Consider the following 21,658-nt stretch of genomic DNA (forward strand, 5'->3'; position numbering starts at 1 on the left):
AGATGTTCAAAAATCATATGTATTGTTTTGTGGTAGACCTCTGGGGCTGATGCTATTCCAAAAGGCAATCTCAGAAATCGATATCTGCCAAAAGGATTATTAAACGTGTACAACTTGGAACTAATTTTAGTTGCCAAAATTCAGAAGATGCATCTAATTTACTGAAATATTTTGCATTTGCAAACTGTGCCATAATTTCTTCCCTTGTTGGCAGTTTAAAATGTTCCCTCTTAATGGCTAGATTCAGGTCTCTGGGATCTAAACATATTCTTAATTTACCATTCTTCTTTTCTACAATAACCAGAGAGCTCACCTATTCAGTTGGTTCCTCAACTTTCTTGATCACATTCATGCTTTCCATTTTGTCCAGTTCCTCTTTCAGTTTGTCCTTTAGGGCGAAAGGAACCTTTTAGCAGGGGTAGATGACAGGAGTTACATTTTTGTCTATGCTTATCTTCTGCTCCCCGGGAAGACAACTGAGTCCTTTAAATAGAATACTATATTTTTGCAGCAGTGATTCATACTCTGCATTGCTCTCTACATTAATATAGTAAGCACTCTCTCAATCAAGTTCATTTTCTCACATGCAGACAAACATAAAATTGCCTGTACATCTTTTGGCACAACTACAAATGATAGTGGGTATTTTTTGTTTTTATACAGAACACTAGCCCTTTTAAAAGGTATTTCCACTCCTGAATATCCAGTGACTTACTTTTGCTTCATGTAGGTCTGGGCTGCAGTTTTCTAAATTCATTTTCAGGCATGATATTCACTTGTGCTCCTGTATCTAGTTTAAATGAAATTACTGTATTGTTCACTTGTACCAGGAGAATCCACTCTTTCTTTCGCTTCAGTCAATGTATCTACATAAAATTACTCAACTTCAGGTTCCTCTACTACAATATGCACCTGGCTTAGTTTTCCTTGCAATTTACAGCAGGGTGTAAATTGGATGTTCGTTCCACATTTCTTTACAAATTTTTCCATATGCTGGACATTCTCTAGGAGCGTGCTGTGATCCACAGCGTCCAAAAGCACGCTTTGTGCTATGTGTTTATTTCCATTTTTATTTTTCTCAGTAATTGCACACATTTTGTTATTCTCTTTTTTGTTCACCAAGTGTACAGTTTTCTCTTTTACTTGCGTTTTTATTGTTTCCGCTGCCTTGCATATTCTACAGCTTTAGTTCACGCTACTTACTGCTTTTTCCAAATCCAAATCTTGCTCTTAGCAACCTTTCCCTAAGTGCGTTATCTGGAATACCGCAGACAATCCTATCTTTTCTTAGGGATTCTCTTAACTCTCCAAATTCATGTTTTACTCCGTGTTTGTAACTCAGTAAGATATTGATCAACCATTTCACCTGGTTTATGTACACGTACAAGTGAAGAATCTGTGTCCTTCATAAGTCACATTTAGTTTCGGAATGCAGCATCTTGCAAATTTATCCAGTATAACAACATCTAACTTCACATATTCTCCGGGTTCGAACTAAAAGTTGTTATAAATTTCCAGCACTTCCTCTCCAATTATATGTAATAAAATGGATGCTTTCGTTGTATCGCTTTTTACATCCGCACCTATTGCAGATAAATATACTTTGAATCGCTGTTTAAATCGCTTCCAGTTTTCAGCAAGATTACCTGAGAACTGGAGACTGGGGGTGGCTGTAACTTCTCCATTTTCACCGGCATTTTCTTTTTTCTTTCTGTAGCCTGGCAAAGAATAACCAGCACAGGACACAAATATATTTTTGGGGTTCTTTATTTCCAGGTAAGTATGGTGTCTGACCTGTTTTGTTAGTTTGGAAAATAACAAAAAAACAAAAGAAATGACATATAATTATATTTTTGCCTACACAAAATACAGTAGTGGCTCTTCCTACCATGAGGGAAAACATAAAAAAACACATTTTAGTTTTACGGTTTCAACATTCCATCTAACCGTTACAAAATCGTATCTATACTGAACAAAAAATAAATTACATTACAGTTTAAATTTAAACAACACAACACGCAGCGCATGCAGAAATAGGCCGCTCACAGGCTGCGCAGGTCACCTCTAAGCTCTACCCTCACTGAGAACTACATTGTGCAGCGGCGAGGCTTATTAAAATACAGGAATTAAGCTTTCTGTTCCCTTGCCAGTCCCTCTCTCCTTCATCTCAGTGGTGCCTGATACAGAGAGGCCATTCCATTTGGTTCACATCTAAGGTGTTTTTCTAGCTGATAGAGTGTCCTGAGAAGGAGCAACTCCCAATGCTGATATTCTCCAGCAACTTTAATAAATGGTCATCTGGCGCCTCAAAGTCTGGGAGATTCCAAGGGAAAGTGTTATTCAATTCAAAGTTGGTTTACAACCCTAAGGTCAGAGTGCATGGTTACTCATCATCAGCCAATCAGGAACTGGTAGGGCAGGTTAACCTCACGTGGGTCTCTGATGCCCATGAAACTTTTAACCAATGAACGACCTGCAGTTCCTCCAGGTAAAAACAGGCAACACAGAGCGCCTGCAGAACAGTTCCGAAGGGTGGAACACAGTTCCCAAGCGCAGGACATTTTCGCAGCGCGCCTGCTGGACATTCAGCCTCAGGGCTCCTCCTGAATATCCTCAGACTCAGCCCGGACCACCACGTAACGGCCAGTGTATCCGAATGCAGGACTTTCCTTTGTTCTAAGAGTCGAGAACGGAGGAAGCCAGCGCGTAACCAGAGGACCCACCCGAGGTTAGCATCAGCAGCAAGCCTCGTAAACAGGTCGGAACTGTGGACAGCTGAATCAGTATTCAGGACTAGCGCTTCATCAGGAACGAACCGGTCTTCTTCCTGACCTGCTGGGACCCGCAGTCACTTTTCTCCTGTGCAAAAACTTTGCTAGTTTCAGCCAACACTAACTAGCTGGTTTTCAGAGAGCATCAGTAGCGAATCGCCGCAGGAATCTCCACCACGTCGCACGCCGCAACACCACTGCCTGGCACCGAGCCAGAGAGCGCCAATTGGACAGCAACAAGCCTGCCACTGCTTCTTTGTGTCCGCAGGAGAGCTGAATCCACAGAAATTGGATGAGTATTCAACAATCAACAATTCAATTGTTACCTCAACCTGAGTTGATATCAATTTAATTCCTATGAGTGATGTACTTGCTTTTGAGTATCTAGCGTAGAAGTTGTAACTAAGTTCATTTAGAAACGGTCTAAATGAATGATATACTGAATGTATGTCCCTCCTGGTATTTGTAACTCTTCGTGACTGAATGAATATACCTGTTGTATTCTGCTAACCCTCACGATAAGATCTGCTATGTTTATATGCACATTTTATGTATTAATAAATGTATTTTCACGTATTAGTACCTGTGTGTGTGCATTGTTTGAGTTATCCCGCAGAGTTGGATTCTAATACCATCAAAAGAATCATTTTGTGACTTACTGCTACAATTAAGAATTGTCCCAGTAAATGCACAACCCCTACATTACTGGTGCCTCGTGAGAGGATGCTACAATTACAACAATAATTAGTACAATACTTACAATTGCATACACTCAACAAATGGTGCTATACCAATTTCACAACTAAACATAAGTCTCTGTAAAGAATAAAGGAACTTAAAATACAAGGAACATGTGAAACACATTACTTACAAATGAGTAAACAGATATTCCTAGCCCGAGTAGATGTCTAGAAACTGGCTACGGCCTCAGTCCACTCGGTTAAAATCTAATATTCATCTTGCCAATCTTGTCTTAATCCTATGAAATACCCCTTTATACTCGTTAATACTTTTGATTTCAGACCTCATTTAGGGTGTAAATAGGAAAACAACACAGTATTTACCGTTACAACTCTGCAGCAATTTCGGATTTTTTTAAACTGTAACTGCTTCCTAGTCCCTACTGCCCATGCGCAGAATGCTGAAATTAACTGGCAGGAACTAAGAGACAGCGCGATGTAAGAGGGAGCGCCATCTAGTGGATTTGGCATATCAGACAGCTATTTCTTTTTTTTTTTAGTTTGTAGCAATTATTTCCTCCACACGTTTACTTCAACTGCACCGCTTCTGACACCATGTCGTGTTTTTTTGGTTATTTTATATATAACTTAAACACAGTTGAACATAACACCAGGAAAAGCGATGTAACTTTTACTAAAACCGTTATAATGTGTCCATTTACAGGTCAGCCAAATTCTAACATTCTAGTTTACTCTAGGGAGTGTCTCACAATAACTAGACTAACTGAAACATAAGAGAGTTTGTTAAAACTACCTATCATGAGAAGTTTCTTAAAACAAATGGTTGAGTGCAGCAAAAGAAAAAGCGTAAGCAAGCAAGTAGAAGAAATACTAACACCAGTATACACTTATCATTATATTTATAAGTTTATTTTTCTATACTTTTAAATCTACATTTTCAGTTGTGTTCTGTAGAACATGTTCCTTAACAATGGGGGTTTAGGTCTACTATAACGTTATAATTAAGCATTCTTGAGTTTAACAAATCATTTTCACAATTTTTGTGTAAAGCAGAAAAGACACGGGTTTCCTTGTGTGTGCAACAGCAGTAACTTGTAGACAAGTTGTTGCCTAATTTTTAAACATTGAGCAATTAGGAAGATTTAACAGTAAGACATTCGCCTACTACTGGTTTACAGTCGATTGTTGTATACAGTATTTAATCATGAAAACACACGCTTTCAGCCTATGCTTATCGAAAAATTCGAATATCGAATTTTACCTTGAATTTACACAACAAAAGACAAGAAACATAATGTGAATTGAGCAGAAACTACTGTACAACATTACACATGAATGTAATGACATGCATCCTATTAAGTACAGTCGAATACCTTCACCCAAATCCAATCCACGGTGAATGGCTTAGACCTGTATCTTGCGTGTAATGCACCAGACTACATGAGTTCTAGAACACACTATATGACTCACGTGAGATGTTGATTTCCACGAAAAATATTGAATTCGCAACGGTATTTTCCATAGTTCTATGGAAATCCTAAGCCTTTTGGCAAAGTACCAAGAGTGAAAATAAACCTTACGACAGTTAGATGAGTCAAGCAGAGACAAATGTCTTATTTTTTGTGTTGTTTTTGAAAAGGGCTTTCCCTTTAATCTACAGTGTATAATGAAATGGGCAACAAAGAATGAAAGTACTGTGGAAAACGCTTAAGGGAATGCAACCCTCAGAATCCAGGAAACAACTGCAGAATGTAACACTAAATGCTGCTTTAGCCAACAGAGTACAATCACAGTTATGAAGCAGTCCTTTTTGCACATACAGTATGTGTTAGCTACAGTATCTCAATAATAGTAATATAGTAATATGCAGTAATAAAGTGTCGCAATAATTTTCTATCTTAAATGCAATAATTATCTCCAAAAACAGAATATTTTTTTCTCCGTGGCGCTAATGAGCTTCTGTACTGAACAAACCATTGCATGTGACTATCCACTTACAAATAAGGGTTTCGTTGTACAGTAACACGATTACTTAAAAATATCCAGGCAACAAGAGACTGCAGAATGTCCTCCAAACATATATCTTAATCAGTTATCCACAGAGTTAAATTGGGATAAACAGGACGGATGTTATGAAAAATGACAGGACACAACGCAGATTAGTTACACTACAGTACGGGAATATCTCCACAATCCATGGAACTCCTGTGATCCATGCTGGTGGTTATTATGACTAAAGTTTTTCAAAGGCTCGTGTATCACATGGATTTCTATAAAGTTGTAAACTAATCAGGATGTTTGCTGATTTTAATATTGCTGTTTATTAATTATATATTGCATAATAAAGTTAAAATTTTAGTATGTAAATTCACTCCTTACAAACATTGAAGACAGGAAATAAAAAGAAACATCCATGTAACTCAACTCACTAATCCTCCCTTTCAGCCACATAAACAGAATGTAAATTCTTATTCAACATCACTCCACCCTACTGCGAAGAACAAACACATGCATCTGGTACTGTACAATACAACGCATTATAAGATTATCACATTATGGTAAACCACATAAGGTGGAGAAGATTAAGTGATAACAGGAGCTTCTTGTTTTTCCTCAGTGATCTTTCATAAAAAGAAGAGACCACTTTCAGACCCTATAATGATGTAAGCATTCAAATCTTGAAGTATGCTCAACACTGCTTTAAAAAAAAAGCTTCCTATGACATTTATCAGACAAGTTCCAAGTAAGTTGCGTCAATAGTTCAACGCCCACGTCTGTCTCCTTTCACAATTATGATCAAACGGAAACTTTACTGTATTTCCTTATACTTTCTTTCAGCCTTTGCTGTGCCCTGTCAGTTTGGTAGCACAACACAAAAAAAATGTTTTGTGAAAGTTTTTTCTAACATTTTGTGTAAGAGCAGTTTGTTCATAAACTCAGCTAATTTAAAACAGAACATAGCTGGCACAGCATGTGATTGAGTCTGTAGTAAAAACATGCAAAAGGCTTAGTGTTGGGAGTATAAATATACTGTATTGCTGTCTACTACAGTGAATCCAGGAATACATGTTTAAAGGAAAAAGTGGTTATCTTGGGTTATTTAAATTTTCTGTTGATTGGGAAAACCTATCAGGGTCATCAACAGATAAAATCAATAGACGTGGCTAATAACTGCTTTGTTACTCAAAGCACCTAAAGAGGGAGTCTATTTCTATCAAATAATCAAGATAGAATAAGGAAAGGAAAAGTGAACCATTAGAGATCTATGATCTGAATATGGTTATGGTATGGCTGTGAAGTATGTTATGTATAATGAAACAAGCTACCCAGCCATGTTGTTGAAGCTGATACCCTAATGTCAGAAATTCCTGAATGAAATTCTCTGATAACTTAGCTACTAGAAACCCAGTGAGTTAGAATGGTCTTTTCTTGTTTCTATCCTTTCTTTGCATTTTGTTTTTAAATATTCCAGACAGACTCTTATTTTGTTATATTCAAACCTCAAATATGTTCTCATTCTATTTTTTATTGTGTCTTTCTACAACATTCATGACCTACAGCTTTAAAAATGTTTATATTTGCTTAAGCAAACATGCATTCCAAGACCAAGTTTGGTCCTGTTGTTCCCTCCCCTTGCTTCAGATTACTGGAATCTGAAAGAGTGTGTCAGTTAATGTTTATGAACTACTGCAGTTTCTTGGAATTATGCTCACTCTTCCCTCAGCTGAGAATTAACTCCTAAGTCATAAAAAAGTTAGACTGTGCCTAATGTCATAAACCATAAATCTGAAGTACAGTGTTAGTAATGTTTCACTTAACAGAATGTTAACATCCTGTATTATGGAAAATAAATATTTTTACTGTGAATTCAAAACGTGGTTCGGTAAAGAGAAACAATTGTTTTGTAATCAAGAAGTTACGCTTTGTGACAGTGTGTTGTTTAGCTGTGTTCATCTGCAGAAATTCTCAGAATCATGATAATATTACCACAAACCATTACAGAAATAAAAATACAGCAACAGACTGAGAAAGCTGCAAATGTTTACTGAACTGTGCATTTCAAACCATTGTATAATGACCACAGTTACATTAAAGAAACACCCCAAACCACTGCAATTATAGTACAAGTGACTGACATGAATTGGATATGGCTCATATATAAATCAAATTACAAAAAATGCAATTTTGGTGGTAAATGCAAAATCTTCAAAATCAGACAATGAAACACAATGAAACCAACAGTTTATATCTAAAGCTGACAGCAAACACAGCACTTCCAAGCTAATTAAAAATAAATGATTAAGTGAAAAATATCAGTGTATGGAACAGTCCACCAAGCATATTTGTACAATGATTCATAAAGACATGATTTTTTGTCAATTTTTTACAATGATTTATAAAGACATGATCACATAAACTGTGTATCCTTATTTTTTAGTATTAAACTTCACTTAACATACACAGAGGATGATTTTCATATATGGAAAAGCTGCAGACTTCTAAACATGTTTTTCCACTGGTAAGTAAGCAAACAAAAAAATGAATTTATTTACAGTATAGAAAATAGAGATTAACATTAACATTATCTTTCTTGCAATTAAAAATATACATTTTTTTCATAGTTATGGGCAAGTCTTTTACAATATTGCCTTAATCATAGTTTACAAGGCCTTCTGCCTTGTAAACTATGATTTAAGTTACAATTAGCAAACAAGGAGTGAGCACATTTTCTCTGTCTGAAATTCTGGTGTAGGGGTAGTTCCCAACCACATAAAGAAAGGTAACCTTAAAAGAGGATCCCACCTGCCAACTTCTGCCACTCTGCCATTTGTGTCTTTGTGTCTCAGCTTGCAGAAAGGAGAAAGAGTCATCTCTCTTTTTTAATATAACTCAGCATTATTTTTACATTTTTAATTAAGGTATGTTTCTTTAGTCTTTCATTATTTTCTTTCTGAAATGTAGAATCTTTAAATGTTTTTTTCTAAACCTACCCAATCTGGAATTACCAATTGTGTTTTTGTGTCTCAGCTTCCAGAGAGGAGAAAGAGAAAGTTAATTATCAAGTCATTTATCTTTCTATACACTACAAGGTCTGGCGTGATGTACTGGAGGCTTTAATGCAGGATGCCTGAGTGGTGCATCCCAGAGCAATGTCACTGCATGCCTGCAGTCACCAGGAAGTGGAGGTGGGAAGTCACTGTTGTCACTGGGAGATAAAAATGACTCTGCTGACTAATCTCAGCCATGCCCACAGCACTGCTATGACACTCATGTGGCATCCTGGTCAAAGTCAGCTGGTGACATGGACCCACAGTTTGTAGAGGTTAGCCTATGAATGCAGAGAGCCCCCAGTTTTCCCTTCTCGATATGTCACTTGATACCATTCCAATAAAACATGCATCTTAATAGGATCTACAGCATTCATATGTATTACTTGTTATCTGTTTTATTTGGATTTTTTTTACAGTTTTTTATAAGTAGAATCTATAGGCATTATTGTCATGTCTGGAATAACTATAACAGAGCCAGGATGAGAGTCTTTATCTGGATTAATTCTGGTGTGTGGGTTTTGCAGACCATGGTAATCTGAAACACATATGGTGGGTCCATCTTTTGGGATCTCTGTGAGATTCAAGCCTGAGAAACGGCTTAACTGTAAATCCTGCAAACTCTTTGATGATACAACATGCTCTAAATGTTGAACAGGTGGCTTATCAATAGCAATCTTTTCAACCATGGTTTGAAAAGGTTGGTATCCTTCTACACAAGATGATGTACTACTGGCAGAGATTTTCAGATCTGCATAGGCAGGGTTGACATTGCAGATAAGCTTTGTTTCAAGTTGCCAATCAATGTCTGTAAGGGTCTGTTCTGTAGTTGCAACACTGAAATTAGTTACATCCGAGTTCCTTTTGGTTCTAGTGTCATTTAAGCTCTGATACCCATCTGCTAATTGAAGAGCTCCTGGAGATGACAGCAAATTACCAGCTCCACAAAGCAGAGATCTGGAAGAGAGCAAAACTGTTGTTCCATTGGTTAATAGGGTTCCATTGCCATCATAGGACTGATACTCTGAGATGGTTTGCACAGGTGTTGGTAAGAAAGGACCTTTCAGAGAGTCCGTGTTCATGGAGGAGAGAAGACATTTCTCATTATTATTTAGGCATGTGTTTAGACAGAGGCCTTGATAGCTAGGATCACACCACACCACTGGCTGAGCAGTCATTGGTGGTCTTTCACTCAAAACTAATTCTTTTGAACTTTCCATTTTGAAAACAGGATACTCCTTAAGAGATATCCAAGAGTACGGAATGCTTTTGTACCCTGATTCTGAAGAACCTGTTGAGCTCACAGAGCTCCGGAAATGTTGAGCTTGGCCATCAGTAGTAAAAGGCAGAACATTAAGCTCTCCACATCCAAGATTCTTATTCTTCATTAATGCACAGTTGTCACTGCCACTATATGCATTGCATACATCCATGCTATTGTGTAGCACACTTGTGGGTATGAAGGCTTTAGAATGGTGGCTGTGAAATATATCATGCTGGCAAAACAGTGCACGCAGTGCATTCTGAGTTTGTGTGATGACCTCTGAGTTAGCTGTGTCCCTCTCTTTAGTCAGGGAATAGGTGGTGATTGTATCAGGGTAGTCAGCCTCACACGAACTGGAGCAGCCATGATAAGGAGATTCTGTTACAACCACTTTTTGGTCTTCTTCAACAGTCTTGCTTATAACAGAGTTACATTTTTCCAATGTGGCATCTCCATCAAGTAATGCTGGCCTGTCCAGGAAATATATTACAATTGGTTTAGTCTATATAAGAATACATGCAAAGAATTCCAACACTCACATATAAGACAGCAAATCTTTTACATTTCATTCCTTTACAATATTATTCCATGTAATTTATATAAGGCAGCTATGAGTTAAAATATGCAAGAAAGCTCTACTAGAAAAACTGTAAAAACCTGGTAATTATAAAAAATGAACTGTGAGAAGTGACTTTATAGTTCAAACATATAATACAAAACAGAAGGGTTTAGTTGCTCGAGGTAGGTATATGATATGGTGATCAATAATCCAGCAAAACATGACCTAGTCCTCTCTGAATGTATAATCTTTATTTTAAAGGGCTCACCATAGCTTTTCAATTATTCCAGATGTCTGCACGTCCAGTGTTAAATTGTTGATGATAGGTTTGCAATAAAGTGGGGAAAGCACCAACTGAAAATGTAAAACAAAAATCAATGATACAACATTTTAAAAAGATACAAATTCTAAAAACAGTAGCAAACTGATACAGAGTATAGCCAGGATGTTCTCAGTAACATCAGACTTAAACACATCTGTCTATGCTAATGGTAACACATGTAATGAAGGCCATAGATATCTTTGCTAATAAAGACTAATTTAATGTTTTACTAGCACCCAGGTATATCACACTTTTTTTAATGCCTATATAGACATTGTACTAAAGAAGTAGAAGCTGATAGCTTACCAAAACAAATGTGTTAATGTTTAATAGAAATATTGATAGCCTTTTGCTTCACCCTAGTGGAAACAAGCTAAGATGTCTGTAAATTTACTGCTTAATTTGCAATGAACAGGTGGGACAACATTTTGATTTAATTCAGGTCTTGTTCTTAAATTGAGCATTCCAAAGTCTTTTAATTTTTGGTCACAATGATAGAAAATAGATGTTAAAATGCTTTTATACTGTTGCATATTCAACAATGCTGAATTAACTTTGCCAGAGTGAAATTTAAAATGAAGAATTAAACAGAACTCTATTAATTTAACTATGACAAACACAATGCCTTATTTTAGAAATTTGCTGTGAGAAACCTGTCAGACAGGTTTTCCTTGAATATGAGTTTTCTTTCACAGAATTTTAAAGCATTGGTGCACCACCTTTCACATCCCCATCCAGGATTTTCAGCTTGTTTGAAAAACAGCTGAAAAACTGCTGAAAGCAGTAAGCTGGCTTGCTGTATATCATATACTCATGGTCTGTACATTTTGTACATGGTCTGTACATTACATAAGGAATGGGAAAGCCACAGCCACAGGGAAAGCCACAGGCTTTACTATACTATTTACATCTGCACCAGCTACACAGGCCGGTGCTCTGACTCTGGTCATTTCACAATTTGAGATTTTGTGACTGCGATTTGTGATTAGCAACTTAGACTTAAAACTTTAACTTGTATGCTTAAGTATTTGTTTCCTTCAGTGCTTTGCACTCCAGGTTTATGATTTTAATACACTTAACAGCTTAACTGCTGTTGAACTATTATTTTCCGAGTTTGGAAAGGCCTCACCACTGCAGAATTTTAATCATGACATTCTGGACACGTTCTTTTGGAAAGAATACTTAACACGAATGATGATTTAATTACTGTACCTTGGTATTTGCAGAGTACACATGGTTTATGCGACTGTTACCAGGGCTGGGGATTTTATCCCACCATGACTTTTTCAGTCTGGGAACAAAAGGAAAAAATATTACGATGACAATAAGACAAGGATTATAATAATACAATATTATATTGTAAAAACATCATTTTTCCACCTCAGAAATATTACCAGAGTACTTTCTATGTTGTCACTAACTGTTGCTGAAAAGCTGTACAACACTTTTGTTTTCTCTCAAACTGATTACTATAATGCCCTACTCACTGGGGTACCTAAATCCACTCTGAATAAACTTCAATATGTTCAGAATTCGGCAGCCAGAATCCAGACCAGGTCCAGTGCAAGTAATCACATTACTCCTATCCTGGAGTCCTTGTACTGGCTTCACGTTTTGTGTCGACTTCTCATGCCCATCTATAAGGCTCTGCCATGGCTTGGCACTTCAGTTCCTGTCTAAGTTACTATCATCCTGTTGCCCACCATGCAACCTTCGTTCAACTAATTCTTATCTCCTGTCTGTCCCCCAAGCCTGTCTACACTCTACAGGTCACAGGCCATTTAACTGATTCTGTGTATGCCCCTTTGCTTTCCTACTGTATTCCAAACCCCAAACATGTATTCCAAACATGTGCAATTCTGCTACCTCCTCTAATTAGATTTTCTTCTTAAAAAGGGCTTTGTGAACCCACTTTTAAAGGCACTGTGTAAAATAAAGTTAATGATTTAAACAGTGGGTATAGAAAGACACCACCCCCTTTCACAATTTGTACCTTTTGTTTTATGACACTCTGAAAATAAAAAATTAAATTAGGCTTCCTCCATTTTTATTTACACACAGTAACCTACACTAGACAAGTGAAAATAAAATTCTAAAACATTCTAAAAATTAATTGATATTACAACAGTAAAATACCTTATTTGGATAAGTGAACACCCCCTTACAATTGCACTTGTAAACTTGCTCAGGTATAACAAATCACCTTATAGATCACACAGCAAACTAATTGGTTCCCACCTGTGATCAACTGCAGTGATTTTGATTAGTTCAGAATAAAAGAAGCTGTTTCTAAAGGATTCCACTGCTTGGAAGTGCATTTCAAAGCAAAGAACCCACTATGGGCAGAAAGGTGCTTTCAGAAGAACTTTGAGATAAAGTTGTGGAAAGACACAAGTCAGGAGATGGGTATAAAAAGATTTCAAAGGCTTTAAGTATCCCATGGAGCACAGTGAAGACCATCATTAAGAAGTGGAAGGTGTATGGCACCACCCAGACCTTGCCTAGATCAGGCCATCCCTCCAAACTGGATGACTGAGCAAGAAGGAGACTGATCAGAGACACTACCAAGAGGCTGATATTGACTTTGAACGAGCTACAGGCCTTTATGGCAAAGACTGGCCATTGTGTGCATGTGACAGCTATCACAAGTGCTTCACAAATCTGGCCTGTATGAGAGAGTGGCAAGAAAAGAGCCACTCCTTAAAAAAAGCCATATCAAGTCTCATTTATGTTTTGCTAAAAAGCACCTTAAAGATTCTGTGGCCAAGTGTCAAAAGGTGCTGTGGTCAGATGAGACCAAAATCAAATTTTTTGGCCAAAATGCAAAACGGTACGTCTGGAGAAAACCCAATACATCTTACCATCCAAAGAACTCCATTCCTACAGTAAAGCATGGTGGTGGCATTATCATGTTGTGGGGGTGTTTCTCTTCAGCTAGAACTGGGGCACTTGTCAGGATGGAAGTGAAGATGGATGGTGCAAAATACAGGCAAAGAAAACCTGCAGCCCTCAGCCAGGAAGTTGAAAATGGGAAGATGGTTCCCCTTTCAACATGATAATGCCCCAAAGCACACCGCCAAAGCAACTGTACAGTGGCTGAAGGACAAGAACATGAGTGTCCTTGAGTAGCCTAGTCAGAGTGCTGACCTAAATTCTATTGAAGATCTTTGAAATGAGTTTAAGAGGGCAGTCCAACAACGGTCACCATGCAGTTTCAATTCAATGTATTTTTATATAGCCCCTTTCACAACAAGGTTGCCCCAAGACGCTTAGTTTGACTGAGCTTGAACAATTCTGTAAGGAGGAATGGGCAAATATCCTTCCCTCTAGGTGTGCAAAGTTGGTAGAGATGTATCCAAACAGACTCAAGGCTGTAATTCAACCAAAAGGTGTTCTCTTATCCAACCCAGTTATTCTACTTTTTTATTGTTATTTTTTCAGAAATGTTGCTTTCTTTTTTCACTTGGATGCTGCAAGGTACAATTTGTAAATAAAACTAGAAAGGGGTGGTGACTTTCTATACCCACTGTAGCATTGATCTTTATTTTCTAGAATTTAATTAGGGGAAGAAGTTTCTAGTTTTCCAACAGTTTTCTTAATATTATAAAGTACTATTTAAATTAGGGGATACTTAAATCAAACTTACCTAGTGTAGAATCGATAAGAAGAAACAATGGTGATAATAAGCAGTATACAAAGAACTGGGATTCCCACCTTCAGTATGTCAGGGACAGTCATAGCTGGACAACATAATAAAGTTATATACTGTAACAGCTAACAGAGAAATTAGAAAAATGGTTTCTCATTTACTGTGTAATATTTCTACCAAACGTTTAAGTATGCAGCTTTGAAAACTACCTGTTGGTAGAATGCTTCTAGAAAAATAAAACTTCTAGACATACTGTATGTGTGTCAGTTTCTAGTTTCTGAGACAATCTAAAGTATATACTGGCAGGTTACTCTACATATGACTAAAATAATTTATTTTATAGTTATAGTTAATAGCATATTAGTCTAGATTTATCTCATACATTTACAGTTATATATTATATGTGTTTTACAGAGGTGTGACAGGAGCAAGTTTAAAAATACAGAAAACTCCTACAAGTACTTGTACTATTCTAGATGGACGGATACTTTATTGATCCCATGAGGGAAATTGCAGTGCAACAGCAGCTTAGCACAGTCAACACAGCACAGTGTAATGAAATAATACAACAATACAATATGTACAATACCATCAGTACAGTCAGTAAGAAGTGCACTTAAAAAAAGTTGCTCACAGTACAGAATATACAAAAAAAAAGTTGTATTGCACATTATAAATATAAAAATACATTGCACAAAAAACAGTTGTAAACAGGAAAAACCAGATGTAAGCAGAGAGTTTCATGTTTAGTCCAAATACAGGTCAATGTCAATGTTGCCCCTGCCTGGACACACAATGGATTCTATTATAATTTGGACATAATGAAGTAAGTCCTGTAGCTCAGACAACTCAGGAGAAGTATGGGGCATTACTTTAAGAGTAATAAGTAAAGGGGTAAGAAGAAAGACCTTCTAATACAGGTTGAAAAAGTCTCTGAAATCTAAAAGCCAGACTTTTAAATATACTGAAATAAAGGAATGGAACAACTCCAGTACTCAAGAGCTAGAATGCTCTGGCTTTCCTTCTACAACTGTTCTTAATTGAGCTAACTGTATGGATAAGAATCAGGATCTGGTTTCACCACACAGGCTTACAATGGCAGACTCTCAGACAGGTTTTTTTTAATGCAGTTTATATATATATGACTCACAGTTGTGCCACTCCAGCTCCTGACTCCAGTCACTGAACTGTGTTTTGTATTTGCTTGAGTATGACCTCACTTTCACAACATAATCACGCCCAGGGTTTAGGCTGCTCTTTAAAATCTCATAGAAGAAATCACTGACATTTAATACTGTTGCAACCTGTTTTGGAAGAAGAATTATCATTGTTGGATCATTATTTACTATGAGTATTCACACACTATGAATGTTTTTATAAATTATTTTGATTAATAAGTACAAGAATCATTAACAGACATCATATACTGTACAACTTTGTTAGGTGTTAACATCCATCCATTGTCAAAAAGGTGCTCGATTCCACCAAGTGATTGACAGACCAGGCCTACAGTATATTGGAATAACACAGATCTGCTTCCTGAGTGAGTTCACAGGACACACATGGACGGGAATGAACCAGAACACCTGAAAATCTGCACAAAGGATGAATGTGCAAACTCCACAAACCTGCACTCAAACCCCAAAACTGAGGTAGTAGCAGCCACTTCACATGCACCTTGTTAGGTACTGATTACTGTTATTCCCTAATTATTAAGTATTATTTGTCTTTAATAGACCTGGTGCACCTCTACTAAAAATAATGCTATCTTTGTCCAATAAAGCTATAGTACTTGTTTTTTAAAATAATTAAGCACTCACTTACTTCATCTCCTTTCTCTTTTATCCAGTAGCTCAGCTGCAAATTCAGGCTATCATATAAGAAGCTTTCATTAGAGTAATTATTTTCCCAGGTGACTTGGAAATTTCCATTCTCTCCTTGTTTCACATTCAGTATATGGGGAGCTCTTGGTTTGACTACAGTGAACAGAAAGCCAGTCTTAATTTAGTTGATATTTGAGGTTTGGAGATCAATAAACATACCTCTGCTTTACTGATATTGTATTGCTATCATGAACTTCCTCAATTGAAAATCATACTGTAAAGTGTATTTTTTAAATGCCCATATGCACTCTGTTATATAGAAAAACAATAAACACTTATAAATCAGTAAAGTGAGTTTGTGTCTTTTGATACTACACACAACTTCCATTAATTATCTCATTAAAGTGTGTATACACATTGTTTTTGTTGGAATCTACACTGGTATTTTAAGTGCTCTTTATCATGTGTTTTGTCATTGTGAATTAAAAATTATAGTGATAGACTTGTCATAACAGGTGCAAAATGTATTTGTTTAGAACTATGAGAAGTCATTCGGTTTCTGCTGACACTATGCAGATAAAAACATTTTATCTGTGAAACTAAGCTTTAAGTTAATACAATTAAAGAAATATTTTATTATACTAATTATTTTGTTGTCATTTAAATGGTACTTTCATATAGCCAAAGATACCAGACATTTACACACTAAACAGAAACATATGTTTTTATTTCACAAATGTATACTACTAGGAATTTTTTAATAATATTTTAAACTACAAGAATACATGAATTCCATTCAGGCTGTGTTCATACTTACTGTTGTTGCGGGGAATTATATTCTTTAAGCGTGAACTTATTTTCCCAGTCAATAGGTATACCGTATAATTGTCATTATAAACAAATCGTGGCATCTGAGTTTTGCACCAACAATGTGTTTTTAAGGAGCTGAAGTCTGCATTTTTATACACCAGAGTGCATGTATAGTTTCTGAAAACAGAAGTTTAAACATTATTCATTGAATTAAAGACATATCATGTATCATATCACATATCACTTAAGAGCTTTTATTAGAATAAGTTAATTAAAATGACCTAAAATTAAGTTATACATGTACTCTGTTCTTCACTAATCATTAAAAAAGAAAACAGAGGTAAAAACACAGGATGGATTGGTGTTATTATATTTTTTATTTATATACTCTATGCCCTTACTCATTAACAGCAAAGGACACAAAAAGAATTATTTAAAAAGCAACATGCATTTACTTTTCAGAATTAGTTCCTGAAAAAACTAAAGCAGAACTATTGTTACAGTCCTCAGGCCCTTCTGCGTCAATCTCACAAATCATTGTTGTCTCATAGTCATTGTGACACTTCAGGCTCTCTGTATCCAGTTCAGCTAAAAGAACAGACAACAAAATATGAGACACAGATTCAACAAATGTCTTCTGTAAATCATAGGGTAAGGAGTTAAATACAACACATGAATGAAGAGATGCATATAAATTAGTATAATCACTTCTCTTGTGCTACAGGCAAATCAGTCAAATACATTCAATTGTTTCTTTCAGCTGTGTAAATCCTTGATAACACATTTTAGTCAAACGATTAAATGGTTTCATTTAAATCAAACCAAACATAGAAATATAGGGACACTACATTTCTTAAGTGAATTCATAATTAAAAAATCACACAGTTTATACTGTACAGTACCCCCACTTCTTTCAAATTTCAAAGTAACTAAAAACAACAACACCTAACACAGACAAAAATCTGTGTACATAAACATGATTAGCTCATCTGTTGGTTAATAAGTACAGATTTGGCACTCTTCTAGGAAATGTGTTTACTATCATACAGTAATTCAATAGAATGAAAGTTAACTTGCTTCTGGAGACATAAAGATTTTAGAAAATTACCATATCAAACAATAATTCTAATATACTGTAGGTTAAAACAACCCTATATAGTACAGTAAACATGTACCACACCTCAGATAAAATGCATGCAGAATCATACATTATTCTGGGGAAACCCAACATGTCCGTGTACAATTGTCCACGGATGATTGTCTTTGTTGATTCATTGTTGTAGTGTTAACCACATACAGTATTACCCAACTGAAACCGTAACACATACAAGACAGGCACAATCTCCCAAAGTTTAGAAGAAATACAAGAGGTAATGAAGCAAACTATTACCACATTGAATCCACTAAAGTTTCTTACCACGACATGGTCAACACATCACTACACATCCCATTTTTTACATCACGCTGTATTTTAAAAAATAAATCCTCTTACCATGAACCAGGCTGTATGTGAGCTGAATCAAAATCGCTAAAACCATATAATTCATGTTTGCAGAGTAGGTTACAATTTCTCAAGGGAAAGCCGCACAAATGTTATTTCCCGAAGTCTACAAAATAAAAAACAAGTTAAAATGGATAATTATTTAACGAACCACTAATAACATGTACCCCTACTGTATAAACATGTCTTCCTTTTGAGCTACAGTTTTATGTATTTATTTTCGATGTTGCTTAACCGAATATTCAGTTTAAACGAGTGCAGTTCTGTGGGAACCTCTGAGTCTTGGAAATTACGAAACTAAATATGACGTGTCTAAAATTGTTCGATAGTCGTCTAATATGATTAAACATTTTCTCTCTGTGTAACCTATATATATTAAAGAAAATATGAATAGAACTAAAATATTATTTTGTTTCTTTAAAATTTTTAACACAAATGTAATTACTGTACTACGCACATACTTTCGAAGGCGTTTTTTCTTGGAATATTTCCTTGTACTTCACAGACCACAGTCTGCTTCGATGTGTCATAAACAGAAAAGTACAGTTTAAACTTGAAAGGTAATATTGCCAGAGCTCTTAAATAGACCTTTACCTTGGTAAAATCTTCCGATTCGTTTTTTTTTTCCAAATGCAGTATAAAATAAAACTCAAGTCGCAAGGTTCTGAAAATAGGCACATCTTAAAACATTAAGAATATGAATAAGCATTTCCACAAATAATGTTCATAACTGAGTTAGCATTGGTCAAATTCTCCAAAGCCGTCTCCTACAAAATAACAGCTGTTTCTTAGGTTTTCACGTCCTTCACTCTTTGAGAGCGCCACCAAAGAATACACTGTGTGACTAAAGAGGAACTGGCTTAATCAGTACACAAAAAGACGCATTTACGGTCCACCCAAATGCCAGGAACCAGTGAACGATCTCCAGTACTGTATATCCGCTTAAGTATGACACTCAACGGGAGAGAATTCTGGAGGTGGGGATTACGGATCACTGTTTTGCTTTTTACAATTTGCATTTACAACTAAACGCAGATCCCTTTAGGGCAATAGTATTCTTAACTAGAAAGTAAACCAAACCTAAATCCATTACTTTTTTTTTCTTTGAACAATGCAATCGTTTAAATGTGATCTTAGGTTGAATTGCTGTTTTGTTCTTACACAAAACCAGAGTGCTTCTTATACCATTTGACATTTGTTTTTAGGTTTGTTTTCGATTAATGAATAATTTCGAATTAAAAAATACGTTATACTGTTAATTTTGTGCGTTATTTCTTTTGACAATGTCTTTATTCACACACAGCTGATATATTTGTCGTAAATTTGAATAGCAAATACAGCTTCCTTTACGACCTCACTGTACAGTATATATTCACTTCTACGCTATATGAAGCAGGTGGCCAGATCAAACAATTAACAAATAACCATATTTGCATAATTTCAGATTATATTTTTGACCGACATCGACCTGTGAAAGACGTTATTGTACCGGTAGCAAACTTAATCTCATAAAGACTTTTATACCTAGGACTTTGTTAAACAGAATCTGAATAAGATAAAAGCACCAGCAATCATCAATGTATTTTAAGTTTTAGTGTGCATCTGGTGCCGTCAGAGATTGATAACAGTATATTAAAAAAAACTGCGCAGCGTTAAACATTAATGCCTTAGTACAGTAATTTTGCACATTATCACTGAAAAATGTGACGGAGTTATGATGATAGAGAAAGGGTCAGATTGAAAAATAAAGGCTGTTTGATGACAAGATTTATACAGTATCTACCTGTTTCAGAGTACAGCTCTTCGGCTTTCTTTAAAACTCTTACTACTGTATCTTTATAAATCAAAAGGTAGGATATAAAAAACATTATCATTTTAGGATAAAGGTGTATAGCACCTCATTCAGTGTTGACTATGGTTTGCAATGAACATATTAATTATTCATATGAAAAAATACCAATATCAAATTAATAACACAATATAGATAATATATTATATAATATATAATTAATACACAAGGTTGTCAGTTGCTCATTGTGTTAAAATTAAGAATAAATTTCACTAAAAAGTTTTCAGAGGAATCTGGTTACATTTTGGTGAATTTAAGAATTATTATTTTATTATTATTATCATTATATTTCCATATATATTCTTGAGCCACTACTCCCGAGTTCTAGACAGTATTTATAAACTCACTGCTTATTAACCGATTTTTTGTTAACTGATGGTTTTGTATGATTAAACCTTATTTCAACATATATTTACAATGTCAATAAAAGTTTTAACATGTATAATGCAAAGTACAGTGAGTGATATAATAATAATAATAATAATAATAATAATAATAATAATAATAATAATAATAATATATACATTACATATTTCCATAGCCTTCCAAATAAAACAAAACTCAGTAGCTAAAAACAGGTTTTGCCCAAGGTGAAGCCAACAACAAAAGAACATAAGAACATTATGGCTTAATAAGGCTATTAAGCTCCTGTGGTTGCTAGTTACTATTTGATTGGAGAATCTTATCCAGCCTTTTTTTAAATGAAAGCTTCATTTAGCTTATTCCAGGCACCTACACCTAACCTACACCTGTTCTGTTAAGGAATGTTTCCTATTTTCAGTTTTAAAAAGCACTTCTCCATAATTTTCTCTTGTGATGTCTGAAATGTGTTCTATTGCAGATTCAAAAGACATTCACTTTGACTTTGTCACTGATGTAGGATTTTGAATACTTGAATCAGGTCCCCTCATAGTCTTTCCTGTTCACAACTAAAAAGGTTCAAAACCTTGTCACTTGCTTTGGTTTGAATCCAGAGGATCAAAATCTTCTTTTGATGATAATAACATGCCATAATAAAGTATCCATCCATCTTCAAACTGGTTCTTCCAATTCTGGGTAACAGGGGCAGGGACATCTCAGCAAGCAACAGACACAAGGCAGGGCTTCAGTCCAACACATGGCAAACACATACACTCACACTTAGGGCCAATTATCACAGAAGCCACTTAACCTATCCTTACCTGTCCTTGGACTGTGGGAGGAAACCAGAGCACCTGGAGGAAACCCATGCAAACATTGGGAGAACATAGAAACTCTTCACAGATAGCACCCCAGATCCAGACCTGAAGCCAGGGCCCCAGCACTGCAATGCAGCAATGTTAACCACTGCACCACCATGCTGTCCACATAAAGAATCCTTT

The 21,658-nt window shown here is 35.9% G+C and overlaps 1 protein-coding gene and 1 long non-coding RNA gene across 2 annotated transcripts; both read right to left on the reverse strand.

Annotated features, from left to right (window-relative positions):
- Positions 1–1,753: 1,753 nt before the first annotated feature.
- Positions 1,754–3,911, reverse strand: LOC148818553 (uncharacterized). Its single transcript, XR_016094410.1, has 2 exons — positions 3,836–3,911; positions 1,754–3,044 (listed from the first exon to the last, which is right to left on the reverse strand). It is a non-coding gene; the product is annotated as an uncharacterized LOC148818553 (long non-coding RNA).
- Positions 3,912–7,493: 3,582 nt separating this feature from the next.
- Positions 7,494–19,380, reverse strand: il4r.1 (interleukin 4 receptor, tandem duplicate 1). Its single transcript, XM_088936492.1, has 10 exons — positions 19,043–19,380; positions 18,440–18,554; positions 17,403–17,535; positions 16,955–17,124; positions 16,139–16,290; positions 15,465–15,618; positions 14,312–14,405; positions 11,878–11,956; positions 10,612–10,697; positions 7,494–10,254 (listed from the first exon to the last, which is right to left on the reverse strand). The coding sequence occupies exons 2-10, from the start codon at positions 18,492–18,494 to the stop codon at positions 8,934–8,936; spliced, it is 2,244 nt and encodes a 747-aa protein (XP_088792618.1). The 5' UTR covers positions 18,495–18,554; positions 19,043–19,380; the 3' UTR covers positions 7,494–8,933.
- Positions 19,381–21,658: the final 2,278 nt, after the last annotated feature.

This window comes from Atractosteus spatula, chromosome 18, assembly GCF_055471065.1.
Source record: "Atractosteus spatula isolate fAtrSpa1 chromosome 18, fAtrSpa1.hap1, whole genome shotgun sequence".
Classification (NCBI taxonomy): Eukaryota; Metazoa; Chordata; class Actinopteri; order Semionotiformes; family Lepisosteidae; genus Atractosteus; species Atractosteus spatula.